The 13,942-nt window shown below is 40.5% G+C and overlaps 3 protein-coding genes and 1 pseudogene across 3 annotated transcripts in view; 2 read left to right on the top strand and 2 right to left on the bottom strand.

Moving 5' to 3' along the window:
• Positions 1–13,942, top strand: part of LOC141121752 (uncharacterized) — a 617,570-nt gene that overhangs the window by 243,450 nt on the left and 360,178 nt on the right. The window lies entirely within an intron of this gene.
• LOC141121739 (uncharacterized) overlaps positions 1–13,942 on the bottom strand; it is a 473,317-nt pseudogene that overhangs the window by 151,882 nt on the left and 307,493 nt on the right.
• Positions 1–13,942, top strand: part of LOC141121742 (uncharacterized) — a 286,488-nt gene that overhangs the window by 130,018 nt on the left and 142,528 nt on the right. The gene's annotated exons all lie outside the window — the stretch shown is intronic.
• The window catches only part of LOC141121738 (uncharacterized), a 54,448-nt gene continuing 49,938 nt past the window's right edge, over positions 9,433–13,942 (bottom strand). The window contains exons 4-6 of the mRNA XM_073611446.1: positions 10,730–11,112; positions 10,153–10,519; positions 9,433–9,948 (exon numbers count right to left, since the gene is read on the bottom strand). Of these exons, the coding sequence (XP_073467547.1) occupies positions 9,433–9,948; positions 10,153–10,519; positions 10,730–11,112 (1,266 nt within the window). The remainder of the gene's footprint in view (positions 9,949–10,152; positions 10,520–10,729; positions 11,113–13,942) is intronic.

Below are 13,942 nucleotides of genomic sequence, written 5' to 3'. Positions count from 1 at the left end.
TCTCTGAGTGCTCCGCTATGACTTATATGTTCAACATGACCACTCCCCCTTTAGCCGTCACAGTCCCAGCATGCCCAGGGACTGTGACTTCTTAAGGGGGCGGGGTCACCCCCCCTTATGGTACTTATTTTATCTCACTGACACCAACAATAGAGCTTATTTTATCTCCCTGACATCAACAATGGGACTTATTTTATCTCACTGACACTAACAATGGGACTTATTTTATATCACTGACACCAACAATGGGACTAATTTTATGAAAGTGTAAGAACTAGTGCGCAAGAACCCAATGTATACAGGGAGCTATAAAACTGATGGTAAAATACCCGATGGAAAGCTGCCAACATAGATAGGTTCACTCAGTTCCCCCAAAAAAGATATTCAATAGAGATATGTGGCGCTACTCCATCAATCAGTACAAAATATCAATAATCCAAAATCGCAATTAAAATGAACTAAACTGTAAGGATAAAATAAGCAAAAGTGGGACTCCACCCAATACAATACCAGAAACAATATTTAAAGCCTCAAAATATCACCATGCATGAATATGACAAAGAAAAAATTCCTGCAATGCAAATAAGCAGCAATCGAATGCTCAAAATAATAGATAATCTCAGTGCTCAATAAATAAATGTCAACTACCCATCTTCAAGTGGTAAAAAATATGTGAATATAAAACGCTGACTTCCCAGACTGAAAAGCTCCAAAGACCAACACACATATGGCGTCCAATGTCTCACAGAAAATGGCTGGAGATCAAATCATTTCTAGTGCTAAGTAACAAAGTATATAAATCATCAACGTGAACTACAAAGTGAATGTAATAGCATACAGTGCAAAAAAAATATTTATACGGTCAGCAAAAATTCCCATCTGATCTACAATATAAAAGTGAATCCCATAATAATGTTGTAGTCATATCTAAATCCAATCCATAATTAATAATAATTGAAAATATTTGTGAAAAAAAATAAAATAAAAAAACATATAATTAAATAAATAGAAATAAATAAAAATCAAATGTAATAGGACAAGTAATCCCACAGAAGAGACACTGTCCTAAATGGTGACAATAGTGCGATTAGTCCATATAAAAAGTGCAGTAGTGCTGAGTGACTTCCAAAAAAACAGTCTTTAAATATGGTGCAAAATGTGCAGTGACTGGTGTTTTTTCTTCTATGCACGTTCTAGTGCATCTCTCAAGTGTTTCCCCCAGCCTCTCACCTCCAGCAGCGGCCCCCAATGGGCCAAGTGAAGCGGATACGTATTCTAGGAGAGGATGTATTTTCTGCAGTGTTTCTTAGGTAACAAATAAATCCGTCTCTCTGCAACTTTTCCCGCAGCTCCCAGCACTCACAGCAGTCCCAGCAGTTTGTTTAAAAACAAAGGAGAGGTCTCATGGTGCAGTATGAAATATCCGTTTATTCAAAAAATATAACAACTTACATTAAAATTAGCAGCGAACAGTAGATGTGTGAGGCTTCCGGGTTCGGCCGTCCCCGAGAAGCGTAGGCACCTGACTCCTCCTACCCTGACGCGTTGCGTCACACCACGTGACTTTATCAAAGGGATGAGGAGTCCGGTGCCAGCCGTTCAGTTTATATGTACGCCGTTGACATAGCAACGGATAAACAATACTTGAAGCCGAGCTAATGCCTAGAATGCTGCACAATGAGGAGGTATACATAGTGTACTCAATTATAACAATAAAAGACATGATCAGTAAACATAATCTCCTAATACTAAACTATAATTAAATACATATATAAAAACATGATTATCACGGCAATTAACATTGTAAATTCTTCTAATAAACATAAGAAATTCATAGAGTCACACGATCAACATCGCCATCTTGTGGTGACTCAGGATATCACTCCCAATGATTTCACAGGAACCATGGAATAGAACTAAAATTTGTATGTAATCCATTGAAAACACTGGTCACTAAGTCAATCCAGGCAAACAAACACGACCAGTCAGACAAATACAGGTACAGAGAGATCATTAAAATACTTTTTTAAAAAAATATATAATAACAAATTATACTAATTTTATATCACTGACACCAATGATGGGACTTACTTTATCTCATGGCACCAACGATAGGACTTATTTTGAATCACTGACACCAACAATGGGACTTATTTTATCTCATTAACATCAATGATGGGACTTATTTTATCTCATGGCACCAACGATAGGACTTGTTTTATTTCACTGACACCAACAATGGGGCTTATTTTATCTCATTAACACCAACAATGGGTTTTATTTTCCTACTGACACCAATGATGGAGATTATTTTATCTCACTGAAACCAATGACAGGGCTTATTTTATTTTACTGAAGCCAAAGATTGGCTTTTATATATCAAACACAAACGATGATACTTTTTTTCCTATCTCATGGATGTGCCGGGCAGTGATACACACACACATACAGATCCCTGTCTGCCAGATACAATCACTTCCACACACTGACAATAATCTGCATTAGGGAGGAGCTCCATGTCTGAACGGAAAGTTGGATGAACACTTTCTCCTCCCACATTCGTCTGAACATCCAATGTTTACGACATTTGGTGCAGACGAATGTGACGGCTTCTGGCTGTCACTGGTTTCTAGGAAAGCAACGTCTGTCTGCAACAGCTGTGTCCTTAGCAACCGCCGACTTCACCCCGCCCATTACCTTACATGGCCATGTAGGCAAATGGGTGGGGTCTAGATCATGACATCATTGTCTGAATATGACCATATTTGGGCAATGATGTCACCACTATCCCCGCCCCTTCCTTTATATATCTGATGACAGCTCAGGACGCTATCAGTCAGCGAGTGTTACCGTCGGAGATCGCTCCTGTGTGGTGGGTCATTGGTGGGTATTGGGGAGTCAGTGGGGGAGTTGGCATCATAATTGACGATGGATTTACAATAAGAGACTTTTTGGGGGAATTTTTTAAAATAAAGGACACTGAGTGTTTTTATTGTTTTTTTTTTTTAATGAATGTACCCTAAATGCATTCATATGGGGGGGGCGACTGGGCACTTCCAGATTCTGATAAGCCCCCAAGACCCCCACAACCACTAGGCCAGAGTTGTGATGATGAGGCCCTTGTCCTTGTCAACATGGGGACAAGGTGCTTTACTATAAGGAGTCCCCCCAGGGAAGGCCCCCCATGTTGGGGGCACATGGCCTGGTATGGTTCAGTAGGAGGGGGTGGAGCCGCACACTTATCCCTCCCCCTTTCCTGGGCAGCCAGGCTACATGCTTGGATAATGCATATGGTATGGATTTTCTGGGGGGCACCTACATTTTTTTGTGTGAGGCCCCCCCTTAAATTCAATCTTACACTCAGAGGGTCTTGTATGTATTTGGGGGTCTCTATACATTTTTTTTCATTCTTGCTGTAGGATGGGCTAGAGAAAAAGTGACATTTACATAGAAAAATTAATCAGTTTAAATTGCCAGAAAATGACATTTCATTGCCGGCTTCTTTTTTTTTTAACAGCACACAGACCCTCCAAAGGTCCCCCAAATACATAGAAGAACCTCGGGGGGGGGGGGGGGGGTGTCTGTTTTGGAAATGTGCTATTTTGGTAATTTTTCCTTAGTAAAAGTCAGCACAGCTGCAGCACTTTCTGCACTTCATAGAGATCCCCCTTTACAGACAGCATTATGACCCCCCCAGGATTAGGACCCCCCAGGATTAGTACCCCCCCAGTATTAGGACCACCCAGCATTAGGGCCCCCCAGGATTAGGACCCCCAGACATGATATGTAATCAGTTCAGCTTTTTGGAGGTACATAGTACACCCAGAGAGTGAAAGGTTAATCACAAGCTGATGGCGGCAGTAGCAGGGCTTGTTTTCTTCAGCCGACTCCCAGCTGCACAGTAAGAGTGACCGGGGGGGCTGTATAGCTGCCTGATCCCATTTACACTGCAGACGGTCCGATTCCCTCCATGACCCCCCCAGTGTGGTTCCTGGGCTCTCCCTCTTGTCATGGGAGCCTGAGACCTCATCCAGCAGCTTCAGGAGGCCAAGAGGGAGGAGACTGGTGACCGTCCATCCCCCCGATCTCCTCTGCACTGAATGAATCGGGCAGTCCTCAGCTCTGAGTGTTTGAGTCGTCATTCCCCGGATACCGCCAAGGAAGCATCTAACCAAACACCATCTGTGCATTGGAGGGTAGAGGAGCCATTGGAGGTCTAATACACCCCCCATGTCTCAAAAAGAGGACCTGTCACCTGCCCAATGATATCACATGGGGGGTTGTTATATCCTTGTAATATAGCAATAAAGCTAAATAAGAAAAAATAAAACAAGTTAAAAAATATGAATTATAAAAAAGTATTAAAAAAATGAAACAAGTTAAAAAAAAATGATGATAAAATTTATATAAAAAAATGAAAAGTAACCCCCATTGCCCCGCACATACCTGTAAACGCACCCATACTGTGTATATTTGTATGTAAAGCATGATTGCACCACACATGTGAGGAATCACCACAAATGTTGGAGTGAGAGGAATAATTCTACCACCAGAGATCACAATTATCTCTAAACTGATGAGCAGGAAAGCGCCTCCTATGGCGATATTTAGATACTGTAGTATTTCGCCATGTCACCGGCACACACAATTTTCCGACTTGACATGTTTGGTATCTATTTACTCATCACAACCTCATCTTTTATATTTTACCTTAAAAATAATGTGGGTGTTCCCACCCATGAAAGTGGGGCAGTTCCGGTGAGTGACACCCAGAGGGGGGAGGGGTGACACGAGCACTAAGTGGTGTATATATAAGGGAGTGGAGCAATTTCTTCTTCATACTTATTAATGGACTTTGTTTGAGGAATGTTTGGAATGTGATGTTTGCAAATATTTTCACTTTTATTTTTACTGTTTGTATATTTTCATCATGGCACCAATGTGAATGGAGAGGTGTTGTTGTGGTTATTACACTCATTTTTCCACTATTTTATGTATAACAAAGTATTGTAGAAAAGATCACACCATAGAAAATGGGGGAAAGTAGAAAATAAACCCGGATATGAGGGTGACATTTGTGTACGAGGAACACCTTAACAATTACCACTTTTTTAATTCTCCAGGGCCTCTGCTTTCAGAAAATATATGTTTGGGGGTTTTATCTAATCTTCAGGCCCAAAATCTCCATTTTACCATGTGTGCAAAAATAATGGAAAACCAGCTCTGGCAGTGAAAGGGTTAATGTGAGCTAGATGGGATCACTCTGCTGTGGTCACACTCTAAACATTAGAGCTCCCCCTAGCTGTAGCCTGGTAATATCTGCTACATACTTCCCATCTTTATATAAACATCTCCTGACATTTAGGGGTCTATTCTTAAATAATTTACATAGCAATCTGCCCAGTGACAATGCATGTACATCCCTTCTGTGTGAATGGGGGGATTGAAAGAATGAAGTGATCTACTGAGTTGGTTGAATGTTTTCCATCAAATGAAAATAAACATTACATGTTTACATTTGTTCATTAGATGGCAATAACTTCTATGATACTTAGCGCCATCTAATGGCCAAATGCAAATTTTCAGTTTTAAATCAATGGTTGGTTTAATATTGTTGCTTTGATTAATTTATATCCTTCAGTGTCTACTGTACTCACCAGTGTATGAGGATGACCTCAGTTATCCGTATGAACATGTCTGATGAAGGAAACTAAGGGGTCTACTTATAGAAAATGTATTGGAGGAATATGACAAGCAATTCTGTCCATAATGTAGCAAAGCGATTTCCTCTGATGGTCAGCTCCATCTAGTGACCATAATGGGGTATTTTTCCTGACATACCTCCATTAGTAAAAAAAAAAAAAAAAATCACAATACCGCATTATGACCACTAGATGGAGTCAAGGAAATCAGTGTATGAAATAAAATACATCCAATATTCATCACAGCTGGGTGAATGCTGGTCACATTCAAATTATTATTATTTCTTTTAATAGAAAAAAAAATGAGGAAGATTTGGCTACTATTTGGCTACTATTAATGTACCACATCCAATATACTGTATATATCATTTCAATAAGAACCTTGTATGTCGGACTTTATTGGTACAAAAAAGGGCAAACACAAAAATAACATAAAATATAAACCTTTATTACAAATAGTAAAATGATGTGTTAAAACTACATAGGAACAAATCCATCAAACATTGGGCCATATAGATTCATAATGACTCATTTAGCTTTGCCAAATTGTCCAAGAGGTCGACGCGTTTCACATCAATAAGCTTCTTCAGGACCTTTTATGCCTTGGTAGCAAAGAAAATCAGCCTAACTAAAAAAACCATACAGAATATAAATACATAACAATCTCATAATTTTATAACATTGAAAATTATCACCTGTGCCACTTACAGAATGCTTGGGGGGCATAGCAAGGAGACAGTGATAAATGGCGGGGTCAAAGTAGCTTGCACAGTCAGCTGGTCATGAGTTATGAATATTAGCGGGATAATAGAAATGTGCATGAAAAAAAAATTTTTTTTACTTGTTCAAAATAAAAGTTACACCCAAGCACATAAAATGAAGTTAGTCACCATTTCACAGGCGCACACGAATTTAAAGTTTGACATGTTGGGTATCTATCTACTCAGTGCAATCTCGGCTTTTATATTGTAAAAAAATTGGTTAATTTATTGTGTTTTTCTGCCCCCTAAGATTACGATAAGTGTGTTATTTACAAAAAAATAGTGTTTAGTAGACTTTTGCAGTAATATCATGTGACATAAACATATGGAACTACTGCCATTTTATTCTCCAGGGTGTCTGCTTTCAAAAAATATATAATGTTTTGGGGGTTTATATAATCTTCAGGCCTAAATTTTTTTTCATATGTGGGCAAAAATCACAAAAACGGCTCTGGCAGTGAAAGGGTTAAAGGAAACGTTCACCTTCGGGAAGATGTTACATGTTCCTGTTTCTGCAGTGGCTCAGTGATCCAAGTCCTCTGTGTGACAGCAGTGCAGGGAAAAGTTCCCCGTACCGGCTGTCACTTTATAAAAAAAGAGCGCGGCCGTGCCATTCATTCACAGAGTTCTGTCCTTTGCCGATGTCGGCTTGTGAGCTCTCTGGTAGAAGATTGATTCTTCCTGTAACTGTAACTGCCTTCCCCTATAATGTACAGACAGACAGATTACACGAACAGTCTGCAGGAGTGCGGCATAGCACCAGCCATCAGCACATCATTTATATTAGGTTGGAAGTCCGCTCTTAGGAGAATTGAAAGGGCTGCAGCCTCCCCCTAATTAATTCCCACTGGGAGTTAATTTACCATAAATGACAAAGAAATTGGGGAAATTGGCGCTGCCCTGTTTAAATGATGTTTACTGGATAAGCAGAGTCTACCACATCCGCAAGATTAGTTAATCCAAAAATTATAAATGATATAATGATTAGGTTGAAAATGCAAATCCTCTGTAGTGTATAAAGGTAATTCCCATGTGTACAACACGTGAATTATTATGTGAACATTTCCCTACATGCATAAAGAATTGGGTGACAGTGTAACACCCCCTAAGTGGGGCTAATATTAGCAATAGTAAAAAATAAGACGTCTTTGAAAACGTCCTATGACGAAACGCGTAAGACAGAGTCACGCTCACACGTCATACCCGGAAGTTAAGGCTGGAACGCAAGGTGAGACGCACGCTCGGACTCTTTTCCTGGTCTCATCCTTGCTCGCAGCCGCGTCTGTATGGGGTATTAATTTTATAGAAACCATATGTAATATGCAATTCCAATAAACTGGACATACTTCACCACGAAAGCCCCCTGTTTATTATTTCTTCATTACGGAGGATAAAGCAAACCGAAGGCGGAGAGTTGTGGAGGAGCCCAGCCCTGGAGCACCAGGTGAAACCCTGAGTTGGATCACTGGACGTACCCCACGGATGAACGAAGCAAAACTTCAGTGACAGCCATCCCAAGATACCCTCTCCTTTGCCTAGTACCCCTGTAGGGGTGACTGAGTCTGGTGAGTGGGGGAGCACGGGGGGGAGCACCTGGAGTCACCAGCGTTAATGAGCACGAAAGTCACCATCTGTTATCTTATAACCTCTATAATCACATATAGATGTGGCTCCTATAGAACTGTTTTTTTTCCATTGAAATATTGAAACTGCCTGTTTCCTCACAGAGACTATATACATTATGCTATGCAGCCATAAAGAGCTTTTTTAGCTACCATCTAAACCATATATACATCTGCTTGTAATTTTTGCTTATCATATGAACCATACATGTATCTGCTAGTATGAAATCTGTTTATCATCTGTATCCCATTGGGGTCTGATACATGATAAATATAGGGTCCCAGGAATTTCTGGATCACTTTATTAGAATTTGTGCACGTTAACACTTTATTTGCTGGCAAGGTTTATTACGTCTTCATTTATTTTTCACTACTGATGCCATTAGCCCCACTTAGGGGGTGTTACACTGTCACCAAAAAAATTTTTCACTGTAGTATTTTTTGGTATTCGGTAATTGATCACTTAATATCACACGTGTCGTCCACACGGGACCTACCCTTTATACATCACAGAGGATTTATATATATATTTTTTTTCATTTAATTGTAATTCAATTCATATATTTATTTATTTTTCATTATTTTTCACTAATGCTGATATTAGCCCCACTTAGGGGGTGTTACACTGTCACCCAATTCTTTATGCATGTAGGGAAATGTTCACCTAAAAATTCACATGTTGTACACACGGGACTTACCTTTATACACTACAGAGGATTTGCATTTTCAACCTAATCATTGTATAATTTATAATTTTTGGATTAACTAATCTTGCGGATGTGGTAGACTCTGCTTATCCAGTAAACATCATTTAAACAGGGCAGCGCCAATTTCCCCAATTTCTTTGTCATCAGCACATCATGGATGCAATGCTTTCCAGGTTCCTAAAACAATAAAAAAAAATTTAAAAAATAGTAAATTAACATTTTTTTTTTTTACAGAAAATGTGCATTTATTATTTTTTATAAAAAGTGAACTTTTCCTTTAACAGAGTAGACACCAGAGCGTGATTTGTCTGCACAGCATGTGCTTGTACTGAGCACCCAAGTTATAAAAGCCCCCGACATTCCTAAAAGCACCTCAGATTTATATACGTTTTTGGTTAAAGTATCTTTTATTTTATCAAGACAAGGAGATTTTAAAAAAATGTCCACACCCCTGAAACCATTTCTTACATGATGAAGATCAGCCATGGAGTATATCTGAGGTGTATATCAGGGTGTGCTTCTTCCTCTCATGAGAGCTGTGATGTTCAGCAACATTCATATAGAAGACATTTCCCGCACTCAAGTCACTAATACACCTCGAGGGTTGTGTGGGATCCCTGATGTACAGGAAGACAGGACTTCAGTGAGGAGCAATTCCCTCCCTCAGGACAGGAACTTGGCTTCTCCCCTTGTGAGATCTCTGATGTGTGTAAAGATTGAACTTCTTTGAAAAACATTTCCCGCACTCAGGACAGGAATACGGCTTCCCCACTGTGTGAGATCCCTGATGTCTGTAAAGATCGGACTTCTGTGAAAAACATTTCCCGCACTCAGGACAGGAATACGGCTTCTCTCCTGTGTGAGATCTCTGATGTCTGTAAAGAATGGACTTCTGCGAAAAACATTTCCCGCACTCAGGACAGGAATACGGCTTCTCCCCTGTGTGAGATCTCTGATGTTTGTAAAGATCAGACTTCTGTGAAAAACATTTCCCGCACTCAGGACAGGAATACGGCTTCTCCCCTGTGTGAGATCTCTGATGTTTGTAAAGATCGGACTTCTGTGAAAAACATTTCCCGCACTCAGGACAGGAATACGGCTTCTCTCCTGTGTGAGATCTTTTATGCACAATAAAATGGGATTTAGAAGGGAAACGCTTCCCACACTCAGTACAGGAAAAGCTCTTCTCTGTTGGAAGGACAGCACCGTCCCTCACAGTCTGAGGTTCCTCAGGATAAGAGGAATACGATGGTCCATCTATACTGTGTGGTGCCAGATGGACATTTGAGGTAGCCGGGTTTTCTCCTGGACTTTTCCCGTTATGAGAACTCTGATGTGTGAAAAGTTGTGACTTTAGAACAAAGCATATCCCACACTCAGGACAGGAATACGGCTTCTCAACTGTATGAGATCTCTGATGTCTGTAAAGATGATACTTCACTGCAAAACATTTCCCGCACTCAGGACAGGAATACGGCTTCTCTCCTGTGTGAGATCTCTGATGTCTGTAAAGAACGGACTTCTGCGAAAAACATTTCCCGCACTCAGGACAGGAATACGGCTTCTCCCCTGTGTGAGATCTCTGATGTTTGTAAAGATCGGACTTCTGTGAAAAACATTTCCCGCACTCAGGACAGGAATACGGCTTCTCCCCAGTGTGAGATCTTTTATGCACAATAAGATGGGATTTAGAAGGGAAACACTTCCCACACTCAGTACAGGAAAAGCTCTTCTCTGTTGGAAGGACGGCACTGTCCCTTACAGTCTGAAGTTCCTCAGGATAAGAGGAATACGATGGTCCATCTACACTGTGTGGTGCCGGATGGACATTTGAGGTAGCCGGGTTTTCTCCTGGACTTTTCCCGTTATGAGAACTCTGATGTGTGAAAAGTTGTGACTTTAGAACAAAGCATATCCCACACTCAGGACAGGAATACGGCTTCTCAACTGTATGAGATCTCTGATGTCTGTAAAGATGATACTTCACTGCAAAACATTTCCCGCACTCAGGACAGGAATATGGCTTCTCTCCTGTGTGAGATCTCTGATGTCTGTAAAGAACGGACTTCTGCGAAAAACATTTCCCGCACTCAGGACAGGAATACGGCTTCTCCCCTGTGTGAGATCTATGATGTTTGTAAAGATCGGACTTCTGCGAAAAACATTTCCCGCACTCAGGACAGGAATACGGCTTCTCTCCTGTGTGAGATCTTATATGCAAAATAAGTTTGGATTTAGAAGGGAAACAATTCCCGTACTCAGTACAGGAAAGCCTCTTCTCTGTTGGAAGGACGGCACCGTCCCTCACAGTCTGAGGTTCCTCAGGATAAGAGGAATACGATGGTCCATCTACACTGTGTGGTGCTGGATGGACATTTGAGGTAGTCGGGTTTTCTCCTGGACTATACTGTGTGATGTCCTCATCTTCTACTTTACAGTCTGGAGACAAAGTGAGACAATCCTCTGAGGTTTTCTTCATCTCCCGTCCATCTACTAAAATAGAAATAAAAAGATTATTACTAGACATGAGCAGATTGGTTCCCCTAAACCAGGACTCCGCCCACATCAGGCAGCTTTGTCTCTGAGGATCTTACAATTCCTCCCTCAAGGTAGCTAGTAAATGGGTCCTCTGATCTCCTACCAGTTAATTTCTTCATTCATGGACCTTAGTCAGAGAGGGGGTAAGCAATGAGTCAAGGAGCTGATGCACCAAGGAGCCGATGTGCACGCCCGGCGGCCGCAATGTCCTCTGGGCATACGCGATCGCTAGTGACAAAGCAGGAACGTGGATCTGTGTGTGTAAACACACAGATCCACATCCTGTCAGGGGAGAGGAGACAGATCGTGTATTCCTAGTATATAGGAACAACAATCGGTCTCCCCCCTAGTCAGTCCCTCCCCCCACAGTTATTACACATTTAACCCCTTGATCACCCCCTAGTGTTAACCCCTTCCCTGCCAGTGTCATTTATACTGTAATCAGTGGCTATTCATAGCTCTGATCCCTTGTATAAATGTCAATGGTCCCAAAATAGTGTCAAAAGTGTCCGACCTGTCCGTCACAATCCCGATAAAAAATTTAAAAAATAACGCAGATCACCGCCATTACGAGTAAAAAAATTAAAAATAAATAAATAATAAAAATGCCATAAATCAATAACCTATTTTTTAGGCGCTATAACTTTTGCACAAACCTTCCCTGCCCGTGACATTTACACAGTAATCAATGCATTTTTTATAGCACTGATCGCTGTATAAATGTGAATGGTTTCAAAACAGTGTCAAAAGTGTTCGATCTGTCCACCGCAATGTCGCAGTCACGATAAAAATTGCAGATCACCGCCATTACTATTAAAAAAAATAATAATAATAAAAATTCCATAAATCAATAATCTAATTTTGTAGGAGCTATAACTTTTGCACAAATCAATCAATACGCTTATTGCGATTTTTTTACCAAAAATATGTAGAAGAATACATATCGGCCTAAACTGAGGAAAAAATGTGTTTTTTTAAAAATACATTTGGGATATTTATTATAGCAAAAAGTAAAATTGTGTTTTTTTCAAAACTGTCAATTTTTTTTTTTTTTCTTCAATTGAGGGGAACAAGGATAAACATACAGCAACATATACCTATCTCACAGGATAGCAATGAGAACAAACCCCCGGATTGTCCCTCTCCAACCCTCCCTCCTACCCCCCCCACCTCCCGCAGATTGTTCACTTCCAATATAAGCTTAGCGAGTTAAAGTGCAACTATACTTAAATTACTGCAGAATAGCTTCCACAAAACACTCAGATTTTTTAAAGGCTTCCCATCTACCCCTTCCCTCTACTTGGTCCCTTTCTAAGTGATCTACTACCTCAGATTTCTCTAAAATATAAATTTCATTTACTCTTGAGATCCAATCCCTAATCCTCGGCTCCTCCACTTCCTGCCATTTCTTTGGGATTACGCTCTTTGCTGAGTTGAGCAACACCGGGATTAGTGAGGATTTATACCATCTTTTTGCGCCCTCCAACCCATGGAACAAACAGACCCATGGGTCAAACGGGATGGCCTTGCCCGTTATCACTTCTATTAAACCTATTCACCTCCCGACAAAATATTTTAATTTTTAGGCATTCCCACCATGGATGCGCCATAGTCCCCGGGGCCACACACCCTCTCCAACAATTGGGAGACCTATCCGGAAGAAATTTGCTAACTTTAGCAGGGGTCATATACCATCTGGCCAGACACTTATAGTTGCTCTCCGTCGTTTTCATATCGGCTGCAGTTCCATGCGTTGCCCCCAGGATACTTCTCACCGCATCTCTATGGCAGATTACTCCCAATTCCTGCTCCCATTTTTTAATGAATGGCGGTATTTCCGGTCCCACACTACTTAACAAAATTTTATACATTGCAGAAATATTCTTCTTTGCTATGTCCCTACAAAATATTTTCTCTATCGGTCTATAATCTGCTTTCTCCCTTAAGGGGCCAGGTAGACTTCTAACAAAATGCATGAGCTGGCCATACCGCCACCCATTTACCCTCATTAAGTCCCCTTGTGAAGCTAATTCCTGAAATGTGCGAATTTTCCCTCTATTAATAATATCTTTTAATTGTGCTTCCCTATCCAAAATCCAGTTTCCTCTCACTTTCTCCAACCCCGGTGGAAAATAGGCATTATCTTTTAGAAAAATTAAGGGAGAATTATACTCCCACTTGTTAGTGAAGTGAATCTGATCCCATATTTTAAATGTGAGGTGCGTTATATAATGTGTGTCTGGACCTAAATTCCTGTGGTGAGGGGGGTTCCAAATCATGTTATTCAAACGTGAGTTACTTAAACCTAATTCTATATTAACCCACCTTTTTTTATTACTGCCTTTTTCCAATCTAGTGCTCCTGATAATACAATCGCTTTATAATAATTTCTAAAATCAGGGATAGCCATCCCACCCTGTGCTTTTTCTCTACTCAACACTGTGTACGCTATCCTAGGTTTCTTATTATCCCATACATATCTGCCTATTAAATCTGTCAATGTTCTGAAAAAATTTTGTGGTAGGGGAATAGGGAGCATCTGCATCTTGTAGAACACCTTAGGGGCTATCACCATTTTCACTATATTAATTCGCCCTATCCATGAGATAGGG

This window comes from Aquarana catesbeiana, unplaced genomic scaffold, assembly GCF_042186555.1.
Source record: "Aquarana catesbeiana isolate 2022-GZ unplaced genomic scaffold, ASM4218655v1 unanchor229, whole genome shotgun sequence".
NCBI classification, from domain to species: Eukaryota; Metazoa; Chordata; class Amphibia; order Anura; family Ranidae; genus Aquarana; species Aquarana catesbeiana.
This window is presented reverse-complemented; position numbering and strand designations above follow the sequence as displayed.